The following is a 17,181-nucleotide window of genomic DNA, read 5'->3' on the forward strand; positions in this document are numbered from 1 at the left end:
AAAATATGCTTAATAATAATTAAATTCCAATTACATAATCATAATTTGCCATTTTAATTTTATTATGCCTAAATTGATTTTCCCGAGATTACTCTAATTAATTTTGTAAACGAAAATGTAATTCATATTGAATTAATGTACATCGCAGGATAATTTTTGCTATTATATATAATCAACTTATAAATGTACATTCCTTGGATGCTGAAACAATGGAATACATTAAAGAATAATTTTGTAGAATATTAATTAAAATGAGCATTTGCAAAATTTTTGCTTCAGTAGGATATCGAAGCAAATCGCTAAGGGAGTTAATGGAACTCATAAATTATAAATTTCTTGTACGTAAAATGGTCGAACTGTGGCTTTCGGGGAACACGAGGGAGAGGGAAGAGGAAGAACAATTAATCAATAAAATGTGTTGACATCAACCATCTCTACATTTACTTGCATTAATCTGTTATGATCCCATTTCTTTCTATCGAAAAAAATCGCTACTCTCGAAAGACTAAAGATGCTTGAGAAAAATCAAAATTGCTATTGAACGTTGCTTCGGACAGAAATGAGAGCAAGATAATGAAAACTCAGAAACGAGGACATAGTACGAAAGAGCTTTATTTCTAAGTGGTTAAATTCTAGCTAACATCTTCAGTTTTTCATCAGACAAGCGAACAAGTATTCTTTTAAAACAACACAACAGCTTGTCTGTTCAGAAGTGTACTTATTTTTGGGGTCTTTTATTGTGAATTTATTTTATTAGCTTCATAGAATCGTTATTTTATTGTATTATTAGCGCGTCCACGTCGATGAAAAACTGATCAAGACCATACCTTAAATGATTGTAGAGACATCAGGATTTTTTGGAAGCAGGCAAGATGAATAACATGCAACCGCCTTCGCCGGGAATCGAACCACGGACCTCTGGAATATCGGGCCAGCGTGTTACTGTTACACCACGAAGGCACGCTAGGGAAGTGGGAGAAATACCTTATAGGATCATCATGCCTTAAAACATTTTTTTTGTGTGTGTGCTATATTGACTACCGTATAATGCATATCCAGATGTCGAGTCTGATATTGACGATTTTTGCAAAGGAACCATTATTTTATTAGCTATGACAACTTGTAGATTTGTTCCTTCATGTTCTATTAGGCAAGAAAAGCAATCATCAAGGAGATTCACCTTGAATTGTTCGATTAGTGTGTTCATGAATTAACATTCGTTAACAATTGAGAGTTTTCAGTTTAACGATAATTGATATAATGATAATATTGAGACATAATGTACATGATGAACCTTTATGCCCCCTTAGATAATATTCCTGTGTCTCTAATGTAGTAATGTTTGTCAAATAAACACGTTCAACGAGTAAAAGAAGATGACTTCAAGAGATCGTATTTCAGTGTAATAATATGATCTGACTGGAATTTCGCAAATCAGTGCGCATAATCCACTGCCTGTACCCTCTAATTGTCTTTTATTTTCGTTTTTGACCTACATAGGCATGTTTTTGTATTAGATAAATATACTTTTTAAACTCGTCAAGTCGTGGGCATTTGACTTAATACTACGATTTAATTTACCTGCACAGTCTTTTTAGCAGTAAGCACATGATAACTAATTATATTGTGACATTTGGAGCAACCCATCTATTGTACAACGCTAATTCAACAGAAAATGCAGACTCATAGGTTTTGAAGTCACTTACAATAATTTTTGACTCAATATTTTGCCAAGTAATCTGTAATATTTCTCTGACTTTTTGTTCGTAGCCATATCACCAATTAAAAAACTGGATGGCTCTACATTACAACCTTTTAAGTAAAAATTCTTACGAAAACTGCTGACAATTATTTTTAATTGATTAAATATGCAAATTGATCAGTTATAGTTAATATTATTAATTTGCCAGTTAAATACTGTGTAATAGTCTCCTGAAAGTTGAAAGTTATTTTAATGTTTCCATTACATAGAAAAGTTTACGATAATTTGTTCTCTCGTAATTTCGGATGTAATTACATTAGTTCTGTAACAGTATTGCTTGTTCATTAGATAATTCCTTTCATATATTTTATTATGCTACATTTTAGTTCATTATAGATTTTTTTATTGCAGAAAAAGTGTGAGAAATACTGGCCAGACAAGGTTTTAAAAGCTGCTGATATCATCATAACGCTACAGAATGAAAAAGTTTTCCTTGATTACACAGTTCGGAACTTCAAGCTGGTGAAAGTAAGAAAGACGTTTTCTATTTACGGAATGAAATTTAGTTTTTGAACTTTAGAGGGAAGTTGGTAATAACGAAAAATCTGTGATGATGTGATTTATGATATTATCTAAAATTTGTATAAATAGTTTAAAAATACGTTTGCATGTATACAACGTTAAGTACCAAAACGATAGCATTTTATAACTAAGGAGTTTAACGATAAGACATTGCATAGTTTAGCAAAAGTATCGTTGAGTTTGGTGAACTTCTGAAAACTTCCAATAGTTTCGAGGCTCGAGGGATTCTGCAATTACTATTCTGCAATCATGATGGACTATGGTATAATATCATCAAAGAAATGACTTTATTGCTCTGGTCTTCTTATCATATACTTTGCATCTAATGAAGTTCAGCTAAGAATGCTGTCAAAATTCTTATGAAACCTATTTTCACTTGGTTCCTCTAAGAATGTCGTCAAAATCTTTGCGAACTTAATATTATTATTTCAATAAATCCTTACATTTTATTAAATTTTTAAAGAAATGCACTTTGTGTATGCACAAGAATAAATCATTCATTTTTTCAATATGTTTACCATATTATTTTGTATTTATTTAAACTTTGAAAACACTTTACCTCTTTATCATAAAATAATTATTAACTGTTGATTGAATCTTCTTTCTGTTGGTTCAAATTTCAGTAACTAATTATGCAAAAATAGTAGAGGCTGATAGCAAATCCAAAATTCAGTAAATATTTGAAAGTTGTGTAATTGAGGAATTTACAATAATAGTTAACGCAGTAAAATAGTTAACGCAGCAATACATTACATTACCTATGGATATTATAACAGAATTTGGTTGCACAATTATTGATTGTAGTCATATCTACTTGACGATGTTATTCCTTGAAATCACATAGTTCTGTTTTTAAACTGTTAGTGTTATTCTGAGTTACACTAACTTATTATGAAACAGCATCATTCCCAGCCTATAAAGGAGGCATGATCTGAATTTTGTAATATTGATGTGGGATGGGACTTACCACAGTTTTATCCATTTCAAACTTAATTCTTATTCTCAGTGCTTGCAGAGAATTGAGTAACTTTCAGCATGAATATACATCTCTGTCTCCAAACTTGAAACCCTGCGATTTTTGTTTATAGAGTTACTAGAAATCGACGACAGTGAATGCATACGTCAGTAGTCCTTACAGAAGTACCTCTTCATGTTGTCCTAAACGTCCCACCCTGTTGTATTCAATAATAATGACTGAGAATTTCACTATCTTTTGTGAGGTATTTTGTGCTCTGCTACAAAACATCTGTTCAGCACTGTTTTAACTGAAAAATTTGCATTACAAAATTATTTTTTAAAATCCATAATTCTGTGCGTTTCTGTAAACTATGTTATTAAAAGTAACAAATTCCCCCAAACACATTTTTTTAAATAAATGTTCTGATTAAGGCTTACCTTGTAGATTGGCATCTTTTCAATGATTTTTCCATACTAATACAAAAATACATTTACTTTGCTATTTCAGGTTGGGGTTTCAGGCCATCGTGTAGTTCGGCAGTACCAATACACTGCATGGCCCGATCACGGTGTTCCCGCCTATCCTTTATCTGTTATTTATATGCTGAAAAATATAAAAAGTTTTCAAGAAAGCCAGCTTAAAAAAACGCCCTGGGTGCTCCATTGCAGGTAAGAAATTAAATGCTGAGAGTTCATGAAAATTAAGGAGTATCTATTTATTTTAGTTCAAGGCATAGAATTCTAATGCTTTGGGTTAATTTTGTTTATTCTTAGAAGGTTACTTTTTAATAGCGTTCTTTTGAGCTAAATGTGTGAATTGAAACTAATGAAAGATTGATGCAGAACATTTTATGAATATCCAAGTGATAATTCAAAATCAATTTTGTTTTGTTACTTAAGACTATCAAAGTGTTCTACAGTTGGTTAATTCATAGGTCTGTAATTTTGGTGCAAAACTTGGAAGGGTTATAGGTTTTAGGCATTGAACAACTGGAGCAAAATATTCTTTGAATCCCTCCTATCTAATTAATAGTTATTGATTTTGCACTAAATGCAAAATCAATAACTGCCATTTATGATTATTATGCGAAGCAAACATATTTAAATTGACTTGCAAATATCACATGTATTTTGATTCAATCCAATTATCCAGTTCAGTCTGCTTGTATAGATTCAACGAGGATGTTAAAATATATTAGAGAACGTTTAGGTTCAGGATATTTTTTTTTTTGGTTAAACTTCATTAAAACTTGTTAAGAATTTCTAGTTTTTGTATAATATTTGATTAACCATATGAAGAATCAGGTGACTCTCTCTCTTTTGCATGATATTTAAGATTGCTGTCAGTGGATTATTGCATCAGATTAACATTTAAGTAAGCACATAAATTATGAGCAAAGAAACTAAATTTATTTTGGAATTTCGTTCGTTCAAACTAAAATACGAGAATAGAAACATTGCACATTGAGAACAATCAAGCATGCAAAGCCATTCTGAGTATTTATCATACACATGTAATAAAAATAACAGTGTTAATAATAATCAATAATGGGGCCGGGAGTATTTTGTTTTCCCATAACTTACACTCTAATTAATATACTTTAATACATACACATGTAATAAAAATAACAGTGTTAATAATAATCAATAATGGGGCCGGGAGTATTTTGTTTTCCCATAACTTACACTCTAATTAATATACTTTAATTATTATTACTTATTTTAAGGCAAACCATTTCAAACTACAGGACTTCTAAATTCTGTCAGCAGGAGAAGTTACATAGTGAAGTTTCAATTACAATTCAGGCATTACAGTTACAGTTTCAAGTTTGAGTTTTGATGCTGTAGTTCTAGTTGCAATTCAGGAACTGGAATTGCAATTTCAAGTTGTAGTTTCAATAGTGCAGCAGCAATTTAAACGAAAGAAAGCAAAGAAAAAAGTTAAGTGTCCATTCCTTTTGTTCCCTCACTTCCTTTTGTCTAGCACAGAATTTAAATATTTTCGAATTTTTTTAATTTCTGAATTGAATCGCAAACCCGACTGAAGTTGTGATAAGAAAGAAAATATAAACTAAGATTTAATAAGGAGGAGAAAATGGAGTTTAATTTTTATAGGTAATGCACATTAAATATATAACTAATTCAGCGTGGCAGAAGCAACAAACCAAGCGAGACGATTACTATCGCATGCAATTTTTTTCTTGAAACCCTTTAGGCACTCCTTTGTAATTTTTATCTTGCACTGAAGTGTAATTATTTTTTTGAAATTAGCGTTCACTTAGTTATCACATGTCATTTGTTTTCAGTATTTGATTGCTTTTTAAAATACTATGAAATTTGTTACTTGGTACATCACTTTTTTTTTTTTTTTTTTTTTTTTTATTTCTTTACGCAGTGCTGGTATTGGACGAACTGGTACAGTTATGTTATTAGATTCGGCCCTGGAAATGTCTTTGGCTGAAGGAAAAGTAGACGTGTTAGGACTACTGTACAGAATGAGACAGCAAAGAGTGAATCTCATTGAGACTGTAGTAAGTTAGATAACAATTTCTGTCTATTAATGCGGATGGTAAAGGGTGTTGATGAGTGCTTAAAAACAATAGTTAAGATGTACTATACGTAAGTTTGTATGTAATAGACGGTATACAAATAGGCGATCGGGAAGATCACATTAATTTTTCAAGGAATTGAAATTGTACATTAATTGCTTTTGCTCTTTTATAAGGTAATAAGCGTAAAAAACTGAATTTATAATGAAAATTATTATGGTTTAACAATGTTATTTGGTAGAGCATGAAATATGCATGTATTTCTTCATTTCGATACAGTATATATGATTTATCTACAAATACGTTAAAAATAAAAATATTTTAAACCAATCTTTATCTCTTTCTTCAAGCACACATATTTACTATTCTATCTATTTACTTCTACATGTGCAGTACGTGTGCGTGCAGACAGACATAATAATTTATTTATGACAGCTTTAATAATGCATTTTTCTGCCTTTCCAACTTTATAGTAATTTAGAAACACTTAAATTTGCCGATAGAAACTTAATTATTGGCAAGAAGTTCTGTTCGTACTAAAAAAAAATCGATTTTTGACAATACAGGATTTTCTAAAAGAATGGTGGGGTTTAATGAGGTCGCTGTAAAGTCTGTATTATGTGAAATGTATTATTTGTGTCTTTACTGAATTCAGATGAAAATGAGAAACAAAATTTGCATGTGCATTAATGTGCACAAGAAGCGCCAATCTATATAAATAAAGAATAGTGTCCGAGTGCTTGTAATTCATACAACTGTACAGTTTTATTCCGATCCTGATGAAATTTTGCTTGACATTTAAAACAAGAGGAAGGTCACTGTCTATATATGATCTATCAAAAACCACCATAAGAGGTTCTCATTCTTTATGCACACAGATATTACACGAATTTAACGACTTTTTGATTAAAAACATGGTGATTTAAAAATTTGGTTGCCACTACAAAATATAACATATTTACGTTTCAAATTTAATAAGAAAACTCAGGTATACATAACAGAAATGTGTTACCGCTTCTCGAACTAAAATATTTTTATCCTCCACTGCGGTAATGCGCTGTCTTTCAGCAAAGCGTAAAATATTTAAATTTTCTTTCATATTGATTCTGTTTATAATTAAGAAACTAATCGACTGAAAAGTAATAAATGCAGATTCATTTCTGTTGTCAATAAATACTAGATAGTCCCCTGAAATTACACTAGCTCGATTCCTTAAAATCATCTATATGTCCGTTTGCTTGTATATGTGTATGTCATTCATACAAATCTACAATTTTATACCAAACTTGATGAAATTTTGTTCACTTGACCTTCAAAACAAAAGGAAGGTCACAGTCGACATTAGATTTTGAAAAATCATCCCGCAGGGTTTATATTAAAACGTTGCGCTCACGAAACCCGACTTGCGTATACATCACTCATCTTATTAGGTTTATATCACTTTTGTTGAGCTTTCGCTTTAAGTAGAATACGTGCTAACCAAGGAATATATAATTGTTTTTCACAAAATAAATAAATAAATAAAATAACTATTAATATTTCTGTGAAGTTTCAATTCCGAAATCACATCACCCATCTCAGTTACTGCCACTATGAGTTTTCACTAAATTGGTTAGATGGCGCCATGTTTGTCCCCTTTTTTAAACAACTTCCCAGGATGGGATAGAACCTTTAAAGCGGAATTTAAATACGCTTTCTATTAGTCTTTCACGAATATTTCAAAACAGGATTTCGAAAAAAAAAAAAATAAAATAAAATAAAACAATCCCCATTCCCCTAAATGAAGCCTTTTCGCTCTGATTAAAGCCCAGGCTACACCAGGTACTTCAGCTGATGCACAATAAATCCTGGTTTCCAGAACGGCAGATTGCAGTAAGAGACGCGTTCTTTAGCTTAAGAAGATGTCCTCACCTTTACTACTAGACTTTTGCTTCTGAGGCTGTGTTAAAATTAATATTTGTTATGAAAGAACTGGTAGTTATGACCACTTTTAATAATATATGGACTTGCTAACATTACACCAGACATTCTTGCTAAAGTATAAAGCGAAAATGAATGCCTATATTATGTTCTTTCGTGCTGTAAATGGGTCACATACTGAAATTACCAATTTATTCACAATCTTTTTAATTAACTGAATTAAATGAAAGACCTTTTACTCCATTTTCGTGTAATATATATTTCAAGTAGGTTTCATGAAAACCGCAACTTACATTCATGTCCATAAATTAAGAATGATTTGGAGTCACGCGAAAATCGAACTCTAAAATAAATATATCACCTGTAAATCACTACACACATCTTCAAGAATCATATGCAAATTTCAGGAAGTAAGCAGATGACACCGATGGTACGTCATAATGACGAGAGTGTAAGATAGTGATATATAAGGAATACAGGAAAAGAAGTAAAATTGTTCGCAGGCTCTTTATAAGCATTTCAGTGCAATAACCGAATAATTATGACACAAAGGACGCATTTGGATGATTTTTTACGTGGTAGAATTATCGGCCGTCTGGAATGTGGGCGTACCCAACTGGAAGTATCAGACGAACTTGGAATTACCCAGAGTGTCATCTCCAGGCTTTGGCTACGATTCCAAGATGATAGTAATGAGAGTAGACGTTACAGAACAGGTTGCCCCAGAGTTACAATGCCGAATGAGGACCGGTATTTGGCAGTTACTGCCAAAAGAAACAGGCGGAGCACAGCCTCAGACCTGTCTCGTCAGCTCTCTTCAGCCACTGGTACGATAATTTCAAGGCAGACCGTGTACAGACGCTTAGGGCAGATTGGTCTATATGCTTGTAGACCTTTCAGATGTGCGTTCCACTTAATGCAACTCACTGTCGCCTGCGGTTAGCCTGGAGTAGAGAGCATGCATTGTGGACACCGCAACAGTGGGCTTGTGTGATGTTTTCCGACGAGTCCAGGTTTAGCTTGCAGTCTGATTCTCGCCGGAATTTCATATGGAGAGCTCCAGGTACCCGTTACCACCAAGAAAACATCATTGAACGACACCGTTACGGTGGTGCAGGAGTGCTCGTTTGGGGTGGAATTATTCTGGGTTCCAGAACTAATCTTCATGTTCAAATTGGAACCATGACAAGCCAAATCTATCGCGACGTCATTCTGGGACAACATGTACGTTTGTTTCGGGGCGCCATGGGCGCACAATTTGTGTTTATAGATGACAACACCCGTCCTCACCGTGCAAACATCGTTAGCGAATGCTTTCAATCGGAGGATATCACTCGTATGGACTGGCCAGCATTCTCACCGGACTTGAATCCAGTAGAACACGTGTGGGACATGCTTGGTCGACGAGTTGCAGCCCGTCAACCTCCTTCTACATGTCTACCGGAACTTCGGAGAGCATTGCTTTTTGAGTGGTGTAATATCCCCCAAGATTAGATCGATAATTTGATACTCAGCATGCCTAGCCGTTGTACGGACTGTATTGCATCGTCTGGGAGACATACAATGTATTAACAATCATACCAACCATATAATATTGGTTTTTCGTAAATAGTTTTTTTTTTTTTTTTTTTTTTTTTCTGAATTTGCTCCAGGGAGAAAAATCGCTAATTTTTTTAATAATATCAAACATATAGCATCTTTTATTGCTTTTTACCTTTTGTTTAATAAATAAGCTTTACAAATAAGTCCAATTTGTTTTGCTTCTAACACTTTCTTTGCCTGATTTTGCATTATCCTTAATTTATGGACATGAGTGTATTTGCTACGAAACCAGGGTATCTCTAAACTAGAATTTGGTTCCATAGTAGACGCACAGGTGACTTATCACCCGCCCTAGATTTCCAGAGGATTAACTAAAAAATTCAGATAAAGGTTTAAAGTAAACCTTTTAATTATAACTTGAACTAATCAGACTCTATAGCTCGTGTAATACAGAATGAGTCACCGTTGTTCGCGAGATCTCACAGAAAGCAAACTTTAAGTACTTAAAATTTTGCAGTTGACACGGCAAAGTCCTATTATATACTTCAGCTTAGACCCTCTAAACACACGAGGAAACATAGCTAGTAAAAAGCTAAAGCCGATTCAGGATAACACTTAAGAAATGGGCGAAAATACATCGAAGGTCAGTGGTTGCTGCCCAAAACTCTCCCTAACTTCAAGAACTCTGTTCTTATATATATTAACTAATTTACTTCCTGGTTCCGACGAATGTAGAAGAGACAGTAAAGATAAAACTAATAAGATAATAGATTAATAAGCATGAAACTTTACACATTCTCATATCCTTTAAAGTAATTAGAAGAGTAAAAATAGTTTTATAGCTACTCGATTTTGAATTTTGGGTGATTCATAAATGAATTAGTTTCATATTAGTTCATAAATGAAAAGTTTTAGTTTTGAATTTATTTTGAAGTTAAGAAGTACCTTTTGCAAAATAGCATTTTAATGGCAGAATTTATCTATATTTTAATAGGAGCAATATACTTTTGTGTATAAGGGATTGGTGGAGTATCATTTTGGTGACATTTCATGCAAACCTGCAAATGAAATGGTTTTGTATTTCAACAAGTTACGGCAAACTGATGCAGAAACGAAGAAAACAGGCTTAGAGCTTCAATTTACGGTTTGTTTCAAACTAATTTTTATATTGCCAATTAAATGATATGTTAATTAAATTTTTAACAGTTTCAAAATTTGGATTTTTGTAAGAACATTGTATCGAGAAATGTGTTTTAATTTTAATTCAATATTCAATAGGCATAATTTTTCCTTTTTGCAATACATTAAAATATGTCTTATTCTTTTCTTTGGTATTTAAAAATTTAATGTCAGAATTTTTTTAATGTCTTTTGAATGCAAAATTAATAAAAAATATGGAAAATTTACAAAAACATTTTTGAGGGGAAATGCATATTGTAAACAATTTATTGATTAAATTTAATGTGAAATGGGCATGTTATTTCAAATGAAGCTCTTTAAATCCGCAAATTTTATTTGATAATATTATATTGAATTATGAGGGATTAACATTAAACTAAATTCGGGATATATTTTTAGGAAATAAATTCGTTAAAATATTTAGAAAGTGCCTCATCTGTAATCCATTGATTGTGTTAATTGTTGTTTTCAAATCCCTTTAGAGCCTTAAAGAGGCTGGGTTCAAAATTGGGTACGAAAATAGACATTTTACACTCCAATTTTGAACGAAAGCACCTCGGAAGGGGGTTCAAGAGTCTCCCACCACACTCTTCTACCATCACACGAGAGCACTTGCGTTTAGAGTTCTTCTATGCCACAAAGACACGTACATTTACAAACATCCATGCCTTCTCCGGGATTCGAATCGGAACCGTTCGGTAAGACAGTCAGAGTCACTAACCATTACCCCATCTGGGTGGCGATTGTGCTAATAATTAACATAATTTTCAAATAAAAAATATGTTGTATTTCATCAACCGTAAGATGCCATCGATATAAGGAGAACTCCTTAAATTCAGCACTATCAACAAAAGAAAATTAATTAAGAAAGAAAAGAAAATTAAAGAAACAATTTTAATTTTAAGAATTCAAAGAAATCAAATTAGAGTGGTAACACATCTAATGATGATTTTGTTCGACGGAATTTGAATTTAGTGACAACAGGAAATTTGGTTTAGATATTCATCATTAGAAATATTATTCCACATTTTTTTCTTATTCATCATCACTTTCTTCTAAACAATTAGAATATAAACAATTAAAATTCTAAACAATTAACATTTTAACCCTAATCAGAGTTTGAGGCCTTCGGAGTCGTCTTAATTTCTATTATTTCGTAATAATACAACTTATCTTGAAGGAAACGTTAGTAACAGAATGCTTTTAAGCGTGGAAAATGCATAAAAACGAAACCTTGATTGATTGAAGAGCGAAAAAATTCAGGAAAATACAGAGTGATTCTAAAACGTCATTGATTCTAAGACTCCTTTCGTTTCTAAACATTTTTATATTAGAAAAACTTGCTTCTTAATATCAAATGTAAGTCGTCTACTTGACTTTCACGATATTTGAATTAAAGAATAACATTATAACTTAGGAATAGGACAGAAACAAGTATCTGTTCTTCTCAAGAATTTCTGACGTAGGTAGTCATTTAAGTGCTAAATAAAAACTAAACGAAACTATAAGCATAACAATGATATTTATAATAAAAATTGTTGAATATAAAAATATTGAAAAATTAGTTATGTCTTAGAAATGCGCTCCAATAATTACTAATTAAATTGATTTCAACTGTTGCAATAGAAGAACACTGGAAGTTTATGGTTCAAGTGAATTATATTGAAATAACTAAAGTGTGCTTTTAAAAATCCCCAAATTGTTCAGCCGTATGATTTGCGCTTTTGGAAATGTAATTTAGAAGCATGCTAATTTAATTTACTATAGTCTATTGAATATTATTCCATCCATGTCTAGCAACTGCTGCTTAAAACGTTAATCTTCACTCACGTTATTCTATCAATATACAAGGTATTTCAAAAGCATAGCTCTGTGAAAAAGTGAATTTATTTATGCAATATATAACCGAACTTGTTCTCATCCTAAAATTATATGTACTTTTTAATTTTTCTCTGAAAACTTCGGATTACGTTCTGATACCTCGAAACTTCCACTATTAAAATTTTAAAAAGATAAAAAAGACTCTTTAATTTAAAAATGTATAAATTTTATAAGATTAAAAGAATACTAAAGATTGATCAATTTGAGCTGATTTCAGTTCCTGCAATGGTAGAGTAAGCAAATATGATAATCGCACAAATTTAATAATTGACCTCCCAGAAAGTAAAGATATAGAATTAACATCGTATTAGAACACCTTATATTTAAAATGAGAGACTCTGAATGGCAAAGCAGAATCATAGGAAAAAGTTGCTGTAATATTATATGATCATAAATTAATGCGGCTTGAGGATCTGTGCACATTTGTGAATAAATTAATAAAGAAATTCCAATCGATCACCTGCGCTCAAGACTTGTTACGATTACTTACCTCAAGTAGCAGTGCTTTTTATTTTGCCAGAACATGCATTCGACTAACTGAGAACAATCAACGCCTCAAAGTGTTTGCCTTCAAGGTGTTTAACTCGTGTCTAATAATCACAGAAGTTAACTGACCTATTGTTATTTAAAATTTTAGAAGTTTGTATACAAACATTGTTAACATGAATTTTTTAATGCACATTTCTACAAAACATCAATATAAAATAATAGTTTCTAATTCTCATAGGTTACCTCTCCATCTAAAATTCTAAATATCTTACTTAAAATGATTAACTTTCATACGTACTCTGAAAATTGTCTTTTTAAGAAGTAAAAATTATTTCCTAGAAATGTTTTTAGGATGTTTTGCATAATATGAACTTGAGGTAAAAACATTCTTTGGATAAGATATGATTCAGAGGTGTCAAATTTTACACCAAGATTCTGTATCATCCCCGAACTCTCTATATAAACTCTGCACCCTGGGATTGAAAAAGGGCAATTTTCGCCGGACAGTGATCCGATATAAAAAAGAAAAAAATTCATTTTCTCTTTTTCTAATAGTTACATAATAAATTTTTGTATGATTAAAACTCTTTTTCTTTAACAGCTAGATCATTTCAATAGATAATATTGTAAATGTGATAAAAGATCGAAATTTTAACTACAGAACGATGAAGAATATTAATAAAGCCGTATCGAATTAAGGAGTTCACCTGTCTTAGTGCTCAGTTTGACTACATGTGAACGATTTCTTAATTGGAATAATCCAAACAGCGCATTAAAAAGTTGCCAAAACTTGTGTTGCCTTAAAAGTTTTTATTAAATAAAAAGTAAAATATTTATTTAATAAAAACTTGTAAGTTTTTCTTAGGTACTATGCTGTCTAAATTACTTGGCTGATTAATTTCTTAAATGGAACTAATAGGTCTGTGATTATCTGCTGAAGAGATATTTAGGCGTGCAATCATTTGAAAAATCTTTTTCAGATTCTCTTTTGATTATTTCATTTATCTTTTGCAATTCTCTTTTGGAATAATTTTCTTAATAGTTTATTTATCCTGTTTTTATGCATTTCAGAAACTGAGGAGTTTAGATCCTCCTTTCTTTCAACAAAAATGCTTAACTGCAATTACTCCTGGAAATAAAGACAAGAACAGAGATCCTTACATTATACCACGTAAGTATTTAATACAAATGGTTTTAGCTATTTCCATCTACTAAAGCCAATAAACCATACATTACGGCGAGTAAACTATAAGCAATTATCTTAAAAAATTGGAATAGTTGATGTCAGTAAATTATAATGAAGTACGTTTCTTACTTTAATATTCATATTAACTCTTGTATAATTTTAATTACTTTCAGATGCCTTTATGAACTGCATGTGTTCTGTTGCGATTCTCATATTAGAAATCAAAAATCAGTCACAATCGCAGAAATTCTTTAGGACTGAACATTGTTAACTTCTTATACTGAAAAAGGGAACAACAAAACTCTGCCCCAAATATCAGTTCATTACATAGCATAGACATTTCAACTATAAGCGGAAAAACGAGCATTAAAATCAAAGCTTTTACTTACATCATTCAGAGTCAGAAATAGTAAAAGCTGAATTTAGTCTGTTTAGTTTATTAGAATTTTCAAAGATTTTGAGCATTTTGTTTAGTTTGTTTCAATTTACAAACATTTTGAACATTTTGTTCAGTTTGTTTGAATTTTAACTGTGCTTGAAATCTCTATGTACTTTTCCAAGCTCAGCAATCAAGTTACCATACCGATACTATTTATAAGATTGCAACAATTTTTTCCTCCAATCCCAATAACTCAACGGAGATATTGAAAGCTTTTGAAATAATATCAAGAACATAGTTTTTCATCAAGAATGTTCTCTAACCTCTAACGATACTGAAGGAAATCTGATTTAGCGTTTTGCTACAAATTATTTCTTAAAGTTTTGTATTTTTTAAGAAAAGCTACATAACAAATTATTGGAATCATGTGTCCATAGGTTGTACGCATGACGCGCATAGTTGTGAAAACGTGAACTGCGAAGTAATTTGCACTTTCGTTATTTTCCGATTCATACGAATCTCTTCAAGAAACAAATGCATTCTTGATGTTGAGAGTTCGAAAATTATATTTTATTTTTTAAATGAAATCTGCATATTTAAATGGAATAAAAATATTCAACCTTTTAATATTTTACGGTTTTACTTTGTATTTTAATTGATTTAATATACTTTAAGAAATCAAAAGCGTGTCATTATTTAAAAAATTCACACAACGAAAACATCTAGGATGTGTGCTAGTAGCCACTATACACAATATTTTTCTATTATAATTATGACATGAGAAATATGTATTTTATCGTTTTAATTATTCTTCAGTATTTTTATGTATCAAATAATTATTATCACGTTATTACTTATGTATGCAATAATTTCTATCTCACTTTTGAATATATAGGTTAGCCTAAAAGAAATAGGTACATTCAAAATTTCACAGAAACAAAATTTTTAATACCGCTACTGAAATACTTATAGCATTAGAAGTATATCTCCTGAAGATTATGGAGTTAAATTATTAAATATGTGACTCTTTTGTAACACTATATGCATCAACGCGATAGTCAAATTCTGTTAAACACTTCTCAGCACTTCCATGTCAATAATCGCAACAGATACTGTGAACAAAAACTGAGTCTCTTGATTTATCTGATAAAAACCAATCACACAGTGTTAAATCCGGATTTCTTGATGATCAACATACCAGAGCCTGTTGAACTGTCAGTACAGCATTGAGAGCATATTTCGGCTCGTACCGTGATCTAAACGACGCTGTAGCACATGATCAAAATTTCTCATTGTATATTCAAGTACACAATTTTTTTTCTGTCTGATTAATGTATATAATGCTCGACTGACGTCAGTAGCAGTCACGTGTCGCTGACCTCGCGAAAACAAGGGAAGGAAGTGGTCATTAACTTGAGTACATTATTTATACGACGGTACTAAAGGTTTTCTGGGAAAAAATTAAATTAAAAAACAGTTTAAAAGGCTTTTAGGCAGTTTTAAATTTATAAGCATTTAATATATCTGCTTCTTTTAGGCTAATTCTATAGGTATTTGTATAGAATCCTAGGATTTTTAAGCGCAATCTCCGAAAGTCTGTAACTGAAGTTTAGAATTATTCGAAATTTTGCTCCCTTTCTTTAGTTTTGCTCTCGACGTTGAACTATATTCTAACTGTTATCAAAATTAGTCAGTTTTCATTAACATATCGTTACTCACAACGAATTTATAAATGGAGAGGTGTTTATAGTATGTATGTACAGTCAAACTTAAGTATCCAGAAAAATAAATTGGGGTTTAAGAGACGTTTAGTAAATCACGTGAATAAAACATGGTTAATATATGCGATTAGACGATAATATTATAAGAAAGTACAAATAATGAAAATATTTCTGAAGAATACGATAGTAGCGTAAAATCATATATTTTAAATGGAAATAGAAGGCTTTCTATAGAGACACTATCGATAACACACATTCTAAGATAGACTATCGATAGCTATCGATTCTAAGATAGACTGTCCATAACACACACAAAAAAACGTTTTTTAGTGTCTTTCATTATATTAATAAAGGTAAGATTTTTACTGCCGAATTCCTGAACTTTCTGTATAAGAATTCTTGTTATTTCATATAAGAACTCTGGCAAGAACTTTGATTCTTGTTAATAAAGATGCAGTTTCCAGAATCGGAGATGCTCTAGTAGCACTGATTGACGAGAATAAGAATGAATAAAGCTATTATCACCTTAATTAACGCTTAGGAACCGAAAGCATTGAAGCACCGAACAAGAATTCAAGATACCCAAGAGACGAACAGGAAGCATTTTGATTGCTGCCACTCTCTCCTAATTAGTAAATATTCATGATATTATTTTTCAGCTCCGCGGAAAGTAGGAAATGCAAATTTACAACAATGCTAATGATCAAATGATTCAAAAACTCACAACGGGGGGTACATATTTAAGAAACGTGCAAAAGAAGTTTCAGACACTGTCCCCACGCTTTGGTAATCTGATAATATCTGACTTTGTTGTACGTTGAGGGGAGCATAGCAAATAAAGTCAACATCATTCAAAAATGGTGGAAAAAATTAATTTTTTGGGAGAAAAGGGAAGCTAAATATTTTCGAATCATCGAAAAAACTATAATTTTAAAAAAGATTTGTCTATGAAAAAAATTCATTTCAACTTAATGCAAATTTCGAATTATCCGAGTTCGAAGATTCGAAATTTTGTCGTGTATTACTTCATATAAATTAGCATTTTCTTTCTTTCGTAAAACGATAAAAATTCTGTTAGTTTACTTTCCTACTCA

General features: G+C 31.5%; 1 protein-coding gene across 1 annotated transcript in view; it reads left to right on the top strand.

The window, feature by feature from the left end:
* LOC118182736 (receptor-type tyrosine-protein phosphatase mu-like) overlaps positions 1-17,181 on the top strand; it is a 108,817-nt gene that overhangs the window by 47,277 nt on the left and 44,359 nt on the right. The window contains exons 7-11 of the mRNA XM_035352123.2: positions 2,114-2,230; positions 3,750-3,910; positions 5,637-5,772; positions 10,247-10,396; positions 13,873-13,972. Coding sequence (XP_035208014.1) covers positions 2,114-2,230; positions 3,750-3,910; positions 5,637-5,772; positions 10,247-10,396; positions 13,873-13,972 — 664 coding nt within the window. The remainder of the gene's footprint in view (positions 1-2,113; positions 2,231-3,749; positions 3,911-5,636; positions 5,773-10,246; positions 10,397-13,872; positions 13,973-17,181) is intronic.

Source organism: Stegodyphus dumicola, chromosome 6 (genome assembly GCF_044657685.1).
Source record: "Stegodyphus dumicola isolate Sdum_Otavi_A_Nest chromosome 6, ASM4465768v1".
In the NCBI taxonomy this organism is placed as follows: domain Eukaryota; kingdom Metazoa; phylum Arthropoda; class Arachnida; order Araneae; family Eresidae; genus Stegodyphus; species Stegodyphus dumicola.